A 16,460-nucleotide genomic window follows, 5' to 3' on the forward strand; every position below is an offset into this window, starting at 1 on the left:
GCGGTCGGGAATCCAATCCGCGACGTCGCGTTCAGCAGCGGAAAGCATAAAAATCACCGGGCCACCGGGGCGGGAGGTAAATTACACAAATTGGCACTGGCAACAGTAGCAAAGGACAGCTGCGAGCGAGCGCGCCAAGGTTTCCTCCCCCCGCCTCAGACTTTCCAAAAAGACTCGCTTTCAACGCGAGCCAAGCGATTCCCTCGCTTTTAAACTCGAATTTCATAAACGTCAACGCGCGCCCGTTGTGCGCGGCCCGCCGCCACCGCTGCTGCGTCCAAGTCCACGCAACAACCACCCGCGGCAGGTCGGCCCGACGAGCTACTAAAACTCTCCGTTGAAACGCAGCCAGCAGAGGCTACGGGACGCATTGCAGCGGCGCCTCGGCCGAGCACCGCATGCCGTAATGGCGGCAACCGCGAAGGACGCGCTCACGAGCACGCGGACGTGGCAACCCGACAGGGCTCGCACGCGAGAAGTCCTCGCGGCCGACGAATGAACGACGCCGCTTTCCAGTGGTTGCGTTTGCCCCAACGAGTGCCACGGACATAACTCTTCTTAACGAGAGCCAAGACGACGCTGGCGCAGTGTATATACACGCTGCTTCTACGGAGTGCACGGTGTCGACTCGGCAAGGAGGAGGTGGCGAAAGAAAGAAAAGGCTGCACATCCGTCTTGCGGGTATATACTCGGCCGCGCGTGGTAAGCACCAGATCTGCTGGACTCGATAACGCGGCCTTCCGTTGTGCCTGTACAAGAGCACGCGGGTGAGAACTTCCGCCGGGACGTCGACGGCGAAAGGAGAACTCGGTTCCGGAAATACTTATGGTGACGGATGTGACGTAAGAGAGAGGATGACGGCGGTTTGCACGTAGTGTACAAACGGGGGTAGCCGATCTTCTAGTTGAGGTTAAGAGGAACAATAGAAGTTGCGAGGGTCATGGAATGCGGGGTAGCAGATAACAGCGGTGGTCAGTCAAGGACCGCAGAGGTTTCGGGCGGTGCGGTAAAGCTCGTAGGCATTGGACGAAGTCATTCGACATAATGCAGGGTATCCAAGGGGAATAAGTGCCACCCGCCACAATTAGGCGGACCGTCACTTTTCCCCATCACATACCGTCAGCCAAACGAAGCTGTATGCGGTCATCCGCACGACTTATTGACCCAATGGGTTACTCCAGCATCCTGCGATTCAAGTTGAGGCATTAGTAGTACTTTCTTCGTCTCTCGTCATCACAGCGCTCCATTTTCCTAAATAGCGCTGCACTTTCCTAGAAGTTCAGTCTATCCTCGTGCAGCTTGCTGCGGGCTTCCAAACTATAGTTCGGCTGCTACAGCGATTGTGCAGGTCCGAACGCTGGAACTCAACGAATTTTTCCTTCAACTACGAAGTTCCGTTCCAGTGATCCCATATCTGGATTTCCTTTCAGGGCGATCACGTTGATGTGAATGAACTTTTATTCCCCCCTTTCCAAAGCAATGTCATGCGGCGAGCTAAGCCTTCACTTGCTCTCGGCTTTTTCACGGGAGTTGCGTGAAATAGCCAACCTCCGCTCTGCATAAATACGACTGCGGAGGCACTGGGTATACTTAGAACGAAAACAGCGCAAACGTATGAGACGAGGAAAACTTTGTTCTTTGTACCGTTAATGTGCATCGTTTCAGTACCATTTACCATGTACCAACTAGCTCAACGGCAACCCCTATTGAAGTACACACTGGTACACAGCGTCGTATTGTGACCGAAGTGCACTAAAAACGCCTCCGCGAAATACTGAATATTGATGTAACACTGTCATGCCTTGAGATACGACATTTAGTTGGCCCAGGGACTGCTGGCTACGCGCAACGAAGGCACTTTTAGCCTTCCATAGAGACACTGGTATCAATGAGTTAGTTAGTTAGTTAGTTTGTTTGCTTGCTTGCTATTTGATTAGTTGGTTGTGGAATGCTCTGTGTATGTTATGAATCTGACGTGCACTGTGCATATAATTTCATTATACTTATATGTGGTAGCACGATGGGCATACGCCGCCAGGATAATCCTTTCCATGATTCATTAAACAGCTCTCTCTCTCTCTCTCCGTGAAATACCCAATACAGAGAAAGCCACCGCAGTTTGCTGCATTTATTCGGCGGTGGATGTCTCTAAACTGGCGTTACAGTCCCAGAATTGGCAGCATATGAGCACTGTTCGATATCCACTTTCGCAATATAATGTTCACTAATGTTACTACGTGAACATTACTGAATTTTGGTTCCTAAACGTGCGTACATTAGTCGTTATCGCCACAATTCGTTCTTCCAGTTAGCGAATGGCCATTTCAACGTCAACACATCAGGAAATATTGCGCATCCTTGGGGTTACGCCACTCGTAAATGACACAGTGTGATGATTAACTTCGCGGATTAATTGTTATAAGCACTCCTTTCTTCCTAGAACTATTATTGACTGCAATACTCTTTCTAATGATGTCGTATCACATGGTGCACTGTCATTGAAAGAAGCATCACTCGACCCTCGCTGATCATTGTATTGTATCGCACGTTATATTTCAATTATTGTATATTGTATTTTTTTTATTGTGCACCCGCGAGCAAAAGTATACGGACCACAGAGTCGCCGGAAAAGCTGAATTTCTTCCTAATTACCATGCATAAACTGAAGTTGGCAAGCACACTGGAAAGTTCGCAATGCCAAGTTTGGACTGCAGTCCTCAATTTCAAGTTCCATTAACCGACAGAGGAAATAATCAGCTTTATCTCGCAATCCGTGGTCCGTATACTGTTGTTCAAGGGTGTATTGCACTGTCATTATTGTTATATCGGATTATTGTTGTTCGTTCGTGCCTGTATATTTTGTTGTTTTCTTCCCCCCCCCCCCCCTTTAAAGAAAGATCGCAGTGTTAATTAATAAATAAAAAATTAAGAATTTCTTTATGAAAGAAAAAAAAGAGGTGAGGCGTGCAGGCAGGACACAAGAGTAGAGAAGTGGACAACTCTTTTTCTGCATAATGAATCCGTACTAACTAGCTCACCTTTCTGTCGTTCTAAAGAATTTCTGACGTCCGCTGCCGCAAATAACTTGTTTGCGAAAAATATAATCGCCTTTTTATACATACCGCACTGCCTTTTAAAGCCACGGTATTTAGGCTTCCGCAGCGAGACGCAGGCGAGTCAGGTGCGGCTTTGGCGCCCATCTTCGCCTTCTTGCGTGTTTTGTCTCCCGTTACACGCTGGTCGTAATAATACAGGCGACATTGTCGCACAAAAAGAAAAAGGAGAGAAAAGGGAAAAAGAAATACACTCCCCCTACGTGCTCACCTTCGTATATGTGGATGATGTAAGGGTGCTGTATGGAGGACATGATCTGGATCTCCCTCCTGATCCGCAGAGAGTCCTGTTCCGTCTCTATTTTGGACTTCTTGATGGTCTTGATCGCCACCTGCAACAACGAACCAAAAGAGGGCACCACTTTTAGATGCGCACAGGGGGACCGGCGAGCAAGCCGAATACATTCTGGCACGATTCCCTTCCTGGTAGTGCTAATTACAGAATGAACAATTCTACAAACAAAAAATTGCATTTACTATTTTTGAACGGTAATCTACCAGCTGCGTCTACAACCTCATTTACGTGATCCCAACGCGGGCGGGCCGCATCAGAAGCACGTACGACACGCACCAACGGGTCGACCAACTCGACTCGCCGCTTCGAGGTCGGTCTGACCCCGCCCACCTCACGATGCCTCCCTCGGCCCGACAGTTTACCGTGAATCCTGCGGCCGAATTTCGACTCGACAAGTCGATTCGACCCAAATGATTTGTCGGGTCCACGTAATGCAGCTGACGTTCGCAGCGTGCGCTCCAAGACAACAGTTTCGCTTGCACGAGCCGCACTTAATGAATGCGACAGTAGCGTGTCGCTTCGTTTAATAGCGTCAGCTCTTGCTCATCACGTTTCTCGCTTTCTTGGGGTCTGCTACCACCTCCCTTCGGCGTGAAATTTTCAGTCCGATGAATTCAAGATGGCGGCCCCCCATAGTAAATCGATATAGCAGCCCAATTGGTGATTGATTGGTGACGTCATCGCATATCGAATTGGTGATTCAACAGTGACGTCACTGATATATCCAAAATGGTCGCCAATTGATGACGTCCCCTATAAATCCAAGGTGGCGACCCCCATAGTAAATCAATAGCAACCCAACTGGGGATTGATGACGTCACGTGACTGTGACGTCATAATCCAAAATGGCGACCAAATGCTCGTGCCAATGACGACGTCATAATCCAATATGGCGGATACAAGTGAATCCACGTGATTATGACGTGATAATCCAAGATGGCGGCATAGTTTAGGAATCTAAAATCCAAGATGGCAACCAAATTTGGGTGCCAATGATGACGTCATAATCTAATATGGCGGCTGGAAGTGAAACAACGTGATTATGACGTCATAATCGAAGATGACGGCATAGTTTCGGAATCTGAAATCGAACATGGCGGCCAAATTCGAGTGCCAATGATTACGTAACTGTCAAATATGGCGGACAGGGGTGAAACCACGTGATTATGACGTCACGGGACGAAATGGCGCCCTAGTTTCGGTTTCCCAAATTCACGATGGCGGCCACTAAAATTAGTTGTGATTTCGTTAAGTTCACGTAAATGTAACAGAGGATGAGAGGAAGGGGCGACGGACAATGACAGTAGCCTCGGCAGTACCGCCACCGCTTTGTATCGTCGGTGCTCCCCCGCCTCGTTTACCAGCGAAGCCAGGAAAACTAGTGAGGCCAGCCGACGTCGCCGCTTCACCAATTGCCCTTCATTTTCAATCTGACAAAGTTTCAAAGTTTATATACACCTTCTATGCTTGCCATACATGAAACGCTTTTCATAATGTTAAGGCTAGCTTTACCGCGAGGCAATTACAAAGATAGTGGCGAGGTAGTTCATTTTTCAATCAGATTGCCAAGGTCGCAGTTTTCTGTTGCCTTATGACACCTCGTAACACGGAAGCACCTCTTGTGCAGAAAGCAAGCGCGAGAGACAAGCCCCAGCGCGTGCAAGTAGCATTCTGTCTTCAACTGAACCCACGACCTGTGCTGCCATTAGTAGGGCAATTGTCCAATGCATGAGACGCACAATCGAGAATTAAAACGGCCTAACGACCCAGCCTTTGGCTGGAGACAATTTTCACTTAGGGATTTGCGAGGTACATCTATAGTGACATGTACAGAATACACTGCAATCATGGCAGCTGTAGATTGTGCTGGCGATTCAAACTACATTCCCCTATACGTCCAATAAATTCCCTCTCCATATTATATGGCGGCAGCTGTTGCGGCTGTCAGTCCCCCTGCCCTTCGCCGGGAGAGGCGCAAATTTAACCGAAGTCTACAATCTCAATCTGCAGACAAAGCCATTGAAAAAAACAAAAAAACTACGCACACGTGACGCCTGGGCAGAAAGCATGTTCTACATCCGCCGCCAACGCTTGTATGTATGTACGTATATATATATATATATATATATATATATATTACTATAGCAGGTCGACTCTACGTTGCGTGCACCGCTAAGAAGCTGCCCTTCACAAGATGGCGGCCTGCTGCAGCCGCAATAGTGATGCAGAACTACCGATAATTCTGCCGATGCTATAGTTTAGTAATTATCCGAGTATCGATAGCGGGGAAACTGCAGCACTTTCGATATCAATGGTGCTATCGAGCGCACTGTGGATATTGCTATAGATAGTGCACCATAGATAATGTAAAAATAAATATCGAGTGTCGTACCGCAGATAAACACTGCAACATAAACATGGCTACGTTCTCCGGTTGCCAGCCGCATGAACTGGGTGTTACCCATGGTCAGTTATCGCAAAACTTCGGCTGATATTACTAGCCAAGAATTGCAAAACTGTCGATCGCACTGTCAACAGCGAACTACATTACAATGCTATCAATAGTACTTACAGTAATACCCTAGATAGCCTTTTTTTACGCTATCGATAGTTGTCAGAAACTATCGATCCTATCGGTAGTCATTCTACCGATAGTTTTGCATCATTAAGTTGCACTGAGTGAGCGCAGAGATGAAAAAAATCGCTGAAATCTGCTGACATGACGTCCTTGACGAAGACAGACATAAATGAACAAATACTACACGCACGTGAACGAGCTCGTGAGAACCAAAGTGAAGAATATAATATGAATCGATTAGTACAAACGGCAAACGCACGCAAGAAATGTTTCCCAGCTCGCACCACGCGGTAAAGCCGCCGACAGCGGCACACGACTGTGGACTTGTCTTGGTCGCACCATTTTGTTTTCAAGTGACACCAAAGAGCAGCATTGTTTCTAAACCATATTCGCATTTAAAATACATGAGAAAAAAGGGGTTAGGTGTAGCGGCAGAAAGAAAGAAAAAAAGAAAGAATGCCAAATCACCATTTCTTCATGGTCGCGCTTGAACCGCGGCGTTTTTACGTCAGCGTGACGTCACGGATATAAAAGTATTTCCTTGTAATTCGACCGACCATTCTATAGCACAGAAAGCATTCTCTTGATTCGATGAGTCCTTGGTCTCGTTAGAGCGCAATGTTAATTGAAATCCTTCCTTGCCGAGATCAACCAGACGCGAACAGACAATGCCAAAAAATCCGTGACGTCACACATCGTAGTGCGGAAAATTCAAGGAGGCGCCGCCACCAGTATCTCTTCTTTGCCTATATTCTCGCTCGCAAAGCCTCGGATCACGGTAAGAGTGAACGTTTTGTTAGTATAGAAGCGTGTTATACTAACACAGCTTCACTTATTACTCCTAATTAGCGTTTCAATAGATTACTGATTAAACTGCGTGTACCAGCCACGAAGTGAAAGTGCGTCAAGGTTACGACAAGTTGACGGGAACCTATATATGCACAAAGCACTTCTGCTTTAAGGCGCTGATGTCGCACTGCCACCGAAACAGCGTACTTTCGGATCGTTGCTGCGTACTCGCTGTTTCAATCAAATTCCGTTCCTCTGAGCTGCAAACGGCGAGTGACGCAATTCTGAGATACGCCAGCTGAAAGTGCGCATCTGCGGCTTCGTACACAAGAAAGGCACATCGCAGCGGTCCTCATATAGTAGCGCACACTGCTCTATATAGGCGCATTCCAGACTAGCTACAAATCTGCTCGTCCTTTCCTTCTTGTTTTACCATGCGCATTTGTGAAGCGTACAGGACATGTGACGGCATGCAGAAAAACAAAAGGCAAAGAAAGAAAGAAAGCAATCAAAGGAAACCGGCATCACTGACGGGCACCGCATATATCTTTCGCCGTTTAAAAAAAAAAAAACCATACAGAGCGACGGCACGAGATGTGGACACACATTTGCGCGGTTCCCACCACAGCGGCTGTCACACGCACAGCTCGCAGCTGCTCGCCGAAAGGGCGGCCGGCTTCGCTACGCGGAAACCAAAGCGGACGCCGCGAGCAGCCGCGAGAAACAAAGGCGCTCCCTTGTCTTATCAGATCAATCAGGGACGTATGCGGGAGGAAGCCGAAGAAAGAAGCGCACGCAGCTCGGCGCGGCTAATCTACACCACGTGTCACTGATGTCTGGCCGACGAGTGCGGCCACACACGCAGGGAACAGACGAACAAAGCACGAAGACCAGAAGGCATACGAGCACGCTTTGGTCGCGAGTTCACTCCTTGGTGAGAAGAGCGCAGAATCAGGCGGAGAGATACGCAGACTCTGTTCGGCGTTTTGGTGCGTGTTACGGGCAATGAATGACCGGCGTCAAACTTTCGGAGCCAGTGTTTTTTGGGAACTTGACTTTTTGTACTCCTCCGTTGCTTGTGGTCTCCCTCCTACTTAACCGAATCAGCGCTGGTATAGCGACATATTGCGAGGCATTTTTTCAAACACAACGCCATAGAAATGCTATTTGTATTGCCGTATTGGGTATCGAGAAGAAGCAACAAAGAAAAAAAATCTACTACACGCTATAACAGTTGTAGCCACGGACGCATTTGCGCCAGGAGACAGCGGGAACATGGTCACTGCAATTTAGCTCGGCGCGCGCTCTAGCCGACGTCACAAACAAGACCAAGGATTCGCAGGAAGAAGAGCAATTCAGTTGATTGGTAGAGGGCCAACGAGAGAAACCTCGAACCGAAGCTGAGGTTTTGATGACGAGGACTATCTTCGGGCAAGCAACAACTGTTTGTCGTAGTTCGAACAAGACAGAAAGAAAGAACCGGACTTCACAATGGTTGTCGTTCGCGCAGGGAATCTTTATCTTCCCTATGTTGGACCACTGTGAATAACTGCTGTAAGAGCTGGGGCCGGGCATGCCAAAAGGGGTAGCTGGCCCATGACGTCGTCCGACTCATCCACGCTAAGGACGCTGTTGAAGGGAGGAACATGTTCTCCTCGAGAACGAGGAGCAGTGCGTTTATTAGTAATATCTACATGAAGAGAGGAGGACCTTACATCTCATCAGTTACACGAAATAACGATATGAATTTTTCCGAGCCACGACGACGACACAGTACCAGCAACAGTGCACTAAGTACATACGATCATTAAAGCTTTGAAATGAGAATATTGTCATCCACGCTAATGTGGCATGAACCTCAAAAAAAAAAAAAAATCGGGTTTCCCGAAAACAGCTCTTCATTTTCATGAATCTTCCATCTTCTGGGTTTTCGCATAACTGCTTTACCATATAGCTGGCATTAATTCCCCCAAATGTTCCGAGTCCATGAGCTGCACGGCAATGCACACATCACGCAGAACTGTAGTCCCAATGTTCGGACGCCAAGTTCTCGGTTGGAAGCGCTAGCTTCCAGGGGCCGGGCCCTCCGCGTGAAGCAGGCCAGAACTACATAGACCGAAGCACGCCCGTGAACACGGATATTCAGGTTCCACAGCGTTTCTCGCAGAAACACGGTTGTGGCGCCGCGGAGGCATAACTTGAGGTCTATAATTGTCTATAATGTTGGCTGGCGTCAACAGGTCGCCGTTTGTTTTCAATACACGTCGGCTTTTGGCCCTTCTTCGTAAACGGCTCCCGAACGCGCAGTCAGTCGGTTCCGGCGTGAAGCCTGGCTATTGAGTCGACCACGGAGCTGGGCTGAAGCCAAGTGTATAACAGCGGTGTCGCGCTATGCTGCCGCCGGGGTTACTAAATAAATCTGGCTAACTTGTTCGCGAAATTTTTCTTGCTTCTGCATTGTCTTCTCTCCGCGCCTGCTTGGGCTTCTTCGCCGTGCTTGCTAATGATGCTCCCCTCCGCGAGGCGGCTCCTCGCAAACAACTTTTGCTGACGTCACTGCTCGCGCACATCTGAATCGTAGCCGTCTTTAAACTCGCCAAAAACGCGAATCACGTCGTTATTTACAGATAGTGCTGTCTCAGGTTTAAGACATTGAGACATATAGAGTCTAGGTAAAAAAAAAAATCAGTTCCGGAGTTTTACGAGCCAAAAGCATAATCAGATTACGAGGCAAGCCGTAGTGCAGGGGACTCCGGATTAATTTTGACCACTTGGGGTTCTTTAACGTGCACCAAATGCCCGGTACCCGGGCATTCTTTGTCTTTGTTTTTTTTTCGCCGCCATCGAAATGCGCCCGCATTTGGCAGGATTTGATCCCGCGATCTCGTGCTTAGCAGCGCAGCGGCATAAGCACTAAGCCACCACGCCAGGGTTATTACATATCTATAAAAATGTTTTACTGCAAGATTCACATGAGAGAGGTGGTGGTAATATATACTGCGCCAGGGAGGCTGAAGTTGCAGCGCGTACGGCCGGAATGACCTGGAGCGTGAACCACTATCGCAAAGAAAAGTGTACAACCAGCGCTTCCTGATCAGTACCAACGTATTCGACAGAAACTTGGAAGAATTTAGAAGCTAAGGCGCACAGCAGGCGATGGCATGGAACATTGTAGGCGTATGCGACGTCGAGAGCTGAAAGACGGTGGTGCAGATTATAGGGAGCAGACGGGGCTATATAGCCGACAATCGAGTTGAGAGTGAGGGGGAGAAGTGCCGTCCGCCAGGCCGTGGTAACGCGTAGGGCGGATAACCGATGGTTTACGGAGCGACAGAGTGTGTACCAATACAAGCGGTAGTCGAGGTCGGCGGAGAACCGGGCAGTGCGATGAAATTCAAGAAATCTGCACGCATGGGATGGAGTCAGGGCCGGACGCAAGACAGGTGGTAATTGGCGATCGTTGGGAGAGGCCTTCGTCCTGCAGTGGACGTAAAATAGGCCGCTGACGGTCTGTATAAAGGGTCGTCGTTCACAACTCCTTACCGCGCGCTCACCCAGCTCTTTCGACTCCTGAAATCGGCCACAAACATTATCTAATTTCCGTGTCACCGTTACGCAGGCTCGAGGTAAAAGAGCAGTCTTTCAAGAGCAATCTCGTGTCGCGAAGCAGGGGGGCGAGTGAGGGGGGGGGGGGGGGGAGGGGATCGCAGCACACCCAGATGCCGCCGCCGCCGTCGGGGGCTGCTCAAAGTCGGCCGACCTCTATCCGGGGCCGCAGGCAGCTAGGCGCCTTCGCCAGGGTGCCGGCACTGATGCCGGGCCGGCCTCCCCGAAGAGACAGGGCGAGAGCTCTTGGCCGGCCGGCAAGAGCGAGGCTTCGCGTGCCGCCGACTCGAAAATAGAACCACCGGGCGCGACCCCCCCTCCTCGCTAGAATGCGAGCCGCGGCCGGCGACAGCTTTTTTGCCGCGGGCGACGGAGCGGCTAAGAAAGCACGAGCACGCCACACACACACACACACACGGTTCCTCTTTACGCAAGCACCCCGACACTGCTGCACCAACCAGACCGGCCGGCGGCGGCTGTCTGTGTGTACGTATACACGCTGCCCCCTCCCCACCCCCCCCACCTCCTTCCGATATACCCCTCGCGACTCCTCGTGTTTTCCAACGCGGCGCGCACACAACACTCTCTCGCCGTCGGCCGGGCAGCTGCTGGCAGTGCCGTTAAGTTTTCGCAAACCCCGTACGTCCTACTCCGACCGAGTCCCTCATCTGCCATCCTCGTGGCAGACGCGCCGGGGGCCGTCCCACCTCCCGACGCCGGTTGCGCAAGCGGCGGCAATCAAACTCTCGCGGGGCCGGGCCCGCGGTCCTTTCCCTAGCCCTATAATCCTCGCTCGCAGCGCCCGTCAACCGCGGCAGCATTCGCGAACTTCGCGCGGGCCCGGACGTCTTTCGCGAGCCGCGCGGCGTGTCGAAAGTCTGGCGCGTGCGAACGCTCTCTCTCGCGATAAAGGCGGCGGTGTTTTTGGCTCGGTCGTGGCGAGTCCGCGGCAGCGGTGGCGCGACTTCTCAGCTCTTTCTGTTCTCAACTGCGTCGCATCGAACCGCGTGCTTTCTCAGTGCGCTACGCTTGCTCCCGTGTCGGCGCACGCAAGAGCACACGCCGCTCAAAATACGTGTACAGTTTTGTTGTAGTCGTACGTAGGAGGTCAGACGTGGGCAGGGAACGTAGTACGCAGTGGCGCATTACCTAGCAGGTGGTGCTCATAGTCTTAAGAGCCAGTGCTTGTGTCAAGAGGGCGCGCGCGCAGCAAAGCCCCAGTCAGAGCGCTTGGGCCACGTATACACACACCGCTTGTGACAAGGGAGAGGCCCATCACGGGAGGCCTCTGCAGTCGTGTCGCGGTCGAAAGAGAGAACGAGCTAGTTGGACTCGCGTTGGAAACCGAGCGCTCAAGCGACGCTGTCGAAGAAGCGCGCGGACGTTGCGCAACTACAGCAGTGCGAACTCCGAGTGCCTGTCGGTAACCGCGTCGCTTGCGGGCCACGTTTCCAGCGTCGAAGCAGAGGTATTCGCCTTTTCTTCACCCAAAGAGGGAAAAATAGGCGACTCCGTACTGTTGTTCGTCACCGGTATACGACGAAGCTTGAATGACGCGTTGTTCGTACGACTGCCGCTCGCAGGAGCTTGCTCACACTGAAACCGCGTTCGGCTCAGCGGACGGCAACACACTGCCTCTTACTTAGCAATCAACAATCCTGAGTCGCACCGCCCTGATTTGAATTCACAGAGAAGTGTCCGTCTAAACTATAGAGCGCGCATGCGCACACGCACTCCGTTGCCTGAGACTCTTTACAGTAGCTTTTGATGATGGTTTAGGTTAAGTGTTATGCTGTCTACAAACGTACAATAGTGCGTTACGAGCTCAGTAGTAACATTAAAAAGAAAATACGTATTTAATTTTTTTTTAATTCATATATAAACCCTTCGTCGAAGTTGACTTCGCCGCACGGCGAGTTCTTGTGAGGTGGAGCCCGCTTCAATCGTTCCCTTCGTTCAACTTGAGACGGCGTGTACAGCGCGAGCGCAGCGTCGCCTCCTACCGAGACCGCAGTTAGAACCTCGGAACGCGCCTGCTTATTGTGTTCGCCTGCTCGTCCGTATCTTTTCGTAGGTGGCGTCCAAATACACGTCCCAGCGACGGCCATCTCGGTATAACGAATGCAGATCTCGAAGGCCGTGCTTTCGCTAGCTGCGTGCGACGGAAGCGATTACGTGTGAGCCGGAAACACGTTTTAACCTCAAATTCTGGACACCACCTATTTCGCCCTCGTCGTAGGCCTCGTCGTCGCCTTGTCTTCGCGATTCTCGCGAGGTGAAGAGAAACTGAAACGAAGCCATCGCAATCATAGGTATATGGCGTCTAAGTTCACGACCCAGTGAGTTGTTCCGCAGTACCAGAAACGAACTTCGAAGGCTTTTGCGAAGTGCATGCGCCGGATGTGACTTCAGAGCTTAAAACACGCCACAAACGCCATGTCTTAGACACTACTCAACGGAGACGCGTGCTCCAGCGACAATGTGCTGTTTTGCAAAAGGACGCGCCAACCACTGATCTAGCACGCATCTATTTATTTACTTGAATGCCTAATGCACTGACACCTGCAGTTCCACATCGAAGAAAATTACGACATCCCGTTCACCTTCATTTCTAGCCATGCAGGATGCATTTGTACGTAATAATATTAATAATAATAATAATAATAATAATAATAATAATAATAATAATAATAATAATAATAATAATAATAATAATAATAATAATAATAATAAAGCACTATGTGAAATGGTATCGAGTTAAACTTTAGATTATTAATTAATTATTTAGAACAATTCACAAATGAAAACTCGCTTTACCGTAACAGAAACTCCATTCCAGGCTAAGATTCCAGTGCTTCAATCAGAATTGGAGGTATCGAACTCAGCGTAGCATACACGATACGTTGGGTAGTACACGGTCAATTTAATTACGTAAGGGGCGATTTGCAACATTACACAGCAGTGCTTAAGGGGAAAATGTTATAAAAAACATGCCACCATGAAAACGAAGAAAGAACCGTCGGCCACAAAAGTTTACACGACACTAGATTTGCGAAAAAGATGAATTCCTAGTAAGCCCGAGGCCGCGGCCTTCAATTCAAAGTTTCGATCTGTACATACCCTTCGCGGCTTTACAAAGCACTCCAATAAATTATAAGCGTCACGTCTTAGAGTGTAAGCCGTGCAACTCGTGTCCCTTAAGCATCTGTGGCCGACTGCACGTCCAACGTTCAAGAACAGGAAAAGACGTGGAAGCCAAATTGAAAGAACCAATGCGCAATAAGAAATAAAAAGAAGTAGGACAACAAATTCGTCAACTGTACATAGTCTCTTATCTATCTGCTAAGATTTCTCATCTAAATATAACTACGGGGTCTTGCGCGTGACAAAATCGCGATCCGATTACGAGTCACCCCATCATGGGAGGAGCCGGATTAATTTCGACCACCCGGGATTCCTTAACGTGCGCCCATCGCACGCTGCACGGGCGTTCTCGCACTCTGCCTCCATTGGGATCGAACTCGCTACCTCGCACTAAGAAGCGCAACGCCACCTTCATGCACTGAGCTACAGCGACGGGTATCAGTTATCTGTTCACAAGTTCTGTTGAAAGATAACAGAACATATTGTATATCGCCTAAAAGAAGCAAGCGGCAGGACTTTTTTCTTAACACGATTATTCGGTTAGCGTGGATCAACTCGATGGTATGAGCATTGCAGGCAGGGGCCTCAGCACGTAGTGACGGGTTTATTCAAGGGGTGTTAGAAATAGGAGACCGAAAGTTAGGGGACGCTATCGCCAGGGTGGTATATTAAGCAACGCAAAAAAGAAAGAGTGCAAAAGAAGCCGAGCGTAGCTTGGGCCATGCGCATGCGCATGAGCAGTGACGCTATTTCATTGGAACGTGCTGTGCAATTCGGGCGCGCTGTTTCCAAACCTCCCTACTGCGCTCCGCGCATGCGCAATTCTGACACGCCATATTATAATGCACGAGAGTTCTTTGCGTACGGTATGTTAAACTGTATTACACGCAGAACGCCAGACAGGATCGACCTATATGCTAGCTGACAGCGCCATGTTAAAGAAAAAAAAAACGTAAATTATAAGGGACAGAGGCGCGAGAGACTGGAGCATGGTTGGGTCGCGCTACACGTCGAAGCTTAACGAACAAAAAGATAAGCTATATATTATAAAAAATAGTAATAATCGCAGCATCGTCGTAGGCAGGGAGCGCTGGAGGAAAGGAGGACGCACCGCACGCGTTGTCGTGATCGAGTCGGCGTGCGTCGAGAGCAGACGATTTCGCCGTTGCTTCTGCTGCTTCTGCAGCGATTTCAAGCGCGCCCGTGTCACGGCCGGGTCCGCGTACGGGTCAGCGTTCTCACGCGTCGCACACGGCCCCCTGCAGTCCAAGGGCAGTGCGGCTCGGACGTTGCGTTGTGCGCGGCATTCCCGAACATCACGCTCCGCGGACACAGACATGCGCCGGCGAGAGAGAGAGAAACATTCCGCAGGAAAAGTGATGCCGCAATGGAATCGCTGAACGCGAGCGGCGTCTGCTGCGGGTGCGTTTATGCTGCAGACGATCGCGTATACACCCTGATGTACGAGTACAACTTTTTTTTATATATGTAGTGCGAAACGTTCTTTTCCTCTTCGAGCGGCTTTACGGTACGTAATGTATACTACTCTTGCGTGACCTTTAGTGCACGGTCGGGATCGGCCCAACATGCTGCCTTCAATGTCAGTGCCGTGCAGCAGTGCGGGGGATCGGATGGCGCTGTACAAGGCGTCGTACAACAGGCCGGGCACGGGGCGAATTGGGTAACGCAAAACACGCTAACGTTTGTTTGCCCGGGGTAAAATAAATTGGCTAAATGTGGCACATGGATGTTAAATTCGGTACGGTTATCTCAGGATGCAACACGTCGCGCAATATAGCAGACGTCTCAAATTTGGAACATACGTACCGTACTTTAGACGGACACGTGTACTCGACGTCATATACAGCACTGAACCATCTACGGAACGCCAGATTTTCGCAACAAAGTGTCGCAAAATCAATAGTAATACAGCAATGGTCGCATACAATAAACGTGTACAAAATTATACCACCTTTGTAACTATGCCTATATATACAAGGCCAAAAACATGGCGTGCCATCGCGCACGGAGAGTTAATCGCTATCACGTGAACACAGATACAGATCGTGATGCGTTCTGCGCCACTTATGCAGATTGTGTACTGAAATTCTTCGCAACACATTCTCACACTGCGTAGTGTCTGCATATTTTTTTTTTTCTAAGTTCGAACTGCCCTTGTTGCGTTGGGTATCCACTCGAGGTCTGAAGACCTACCAGCATACGACGCTGACGTCACGTATTTTTCACATCGTTAAAAAAATTAAATTATGGGGTTTCACGTGCCAAAACCACTTTCTGATTATGAGGCACGCCGTAGTGGAGGACTCCGGAAATTTCGACCACCTGGGGTTCTTTAACGTGCACCTAAATCTAAGTACACGGGTGTTTTCGCATTTCGCCCCCATCGAAATGCGGCCGCCGGGGCCGGGATTCGATCCCGCGACCTCGTGCTCAGCAGCCTAACACAATAGCCACTGGGCAACCACGGCGGGTTTTTCACATCGTCTGTTAGTCAGTTTACCGATGAACAGTAACTACAGTTACATTAAGTTGGAAGGTAAGCGAAAAACTGAGCTTACGGCTTTCCCCAACTCTCTACGCACAAGAACGGCGAGGGGGGAGTAGGATTCCCAACGTCAAGCTGACGTCACAGCGTGGCGGATTGGACGCGAAAGTCCAAAATAACAGTATTGCCACGTAAAAAATACGTAACTTAACTAAAACGTAAGAACTTGTGCTTAGTTATACAATGGACACTTTTCCCTTTACAAAGCTAGCTCTCCCGCGAAACGGTGCGCTTGTGAAACAACGTTTTTAACTCCGCGATAGAACTGGATGGTACCAGCTGAAAGCTCTGACGTAGTAGTTCTGCGGAAACCCGCAAGGTGGAGAGAAGTAAGCAATAAAGGGAAAATCAGACATCCACCCGTTCGTA

The 16,460-nt window shown here is 49.7% G+C and overlaps 1 protein-coding gene across 1 annotated transcript in view; it reads right to left on the reverse strand.

The window, feature by feature from the left end:
- LOC126528383 (uncharacterized) overlaps positions 1-16,460 on the reverse strand; it is an 83,467-nt gene that overhangs the window by 24,354 nt on the left and 42,653 nt on the right. The window contains exon 2 of the mRNA XM_050176274.3: positions 3,325-3,445. Coding sequence (XP_050032231.2) covers positions 3,325-3,445 — 121 coding nt within the window. The remainder of the gene's footprint in view (positions 1-3,324; positions 3,446-16,460) is intronic.

The sequence above is a fragment of the Dermacentor andersoni genome, chromosome 9 (genome assembly GCF_023375885.2).
Source record: "Dermacentor andersoni chromosome 9, qqDerAnde1_hic_scaffold, whole genome shotgun sequence".
In the NCBI taxonomy this organism is placed as follows: Eukaryota; Metazoa; Arthropoda; class Arachnida; order Ixodida; family Ixodidae; genus Dermacentor; species Dermacentor andersoni.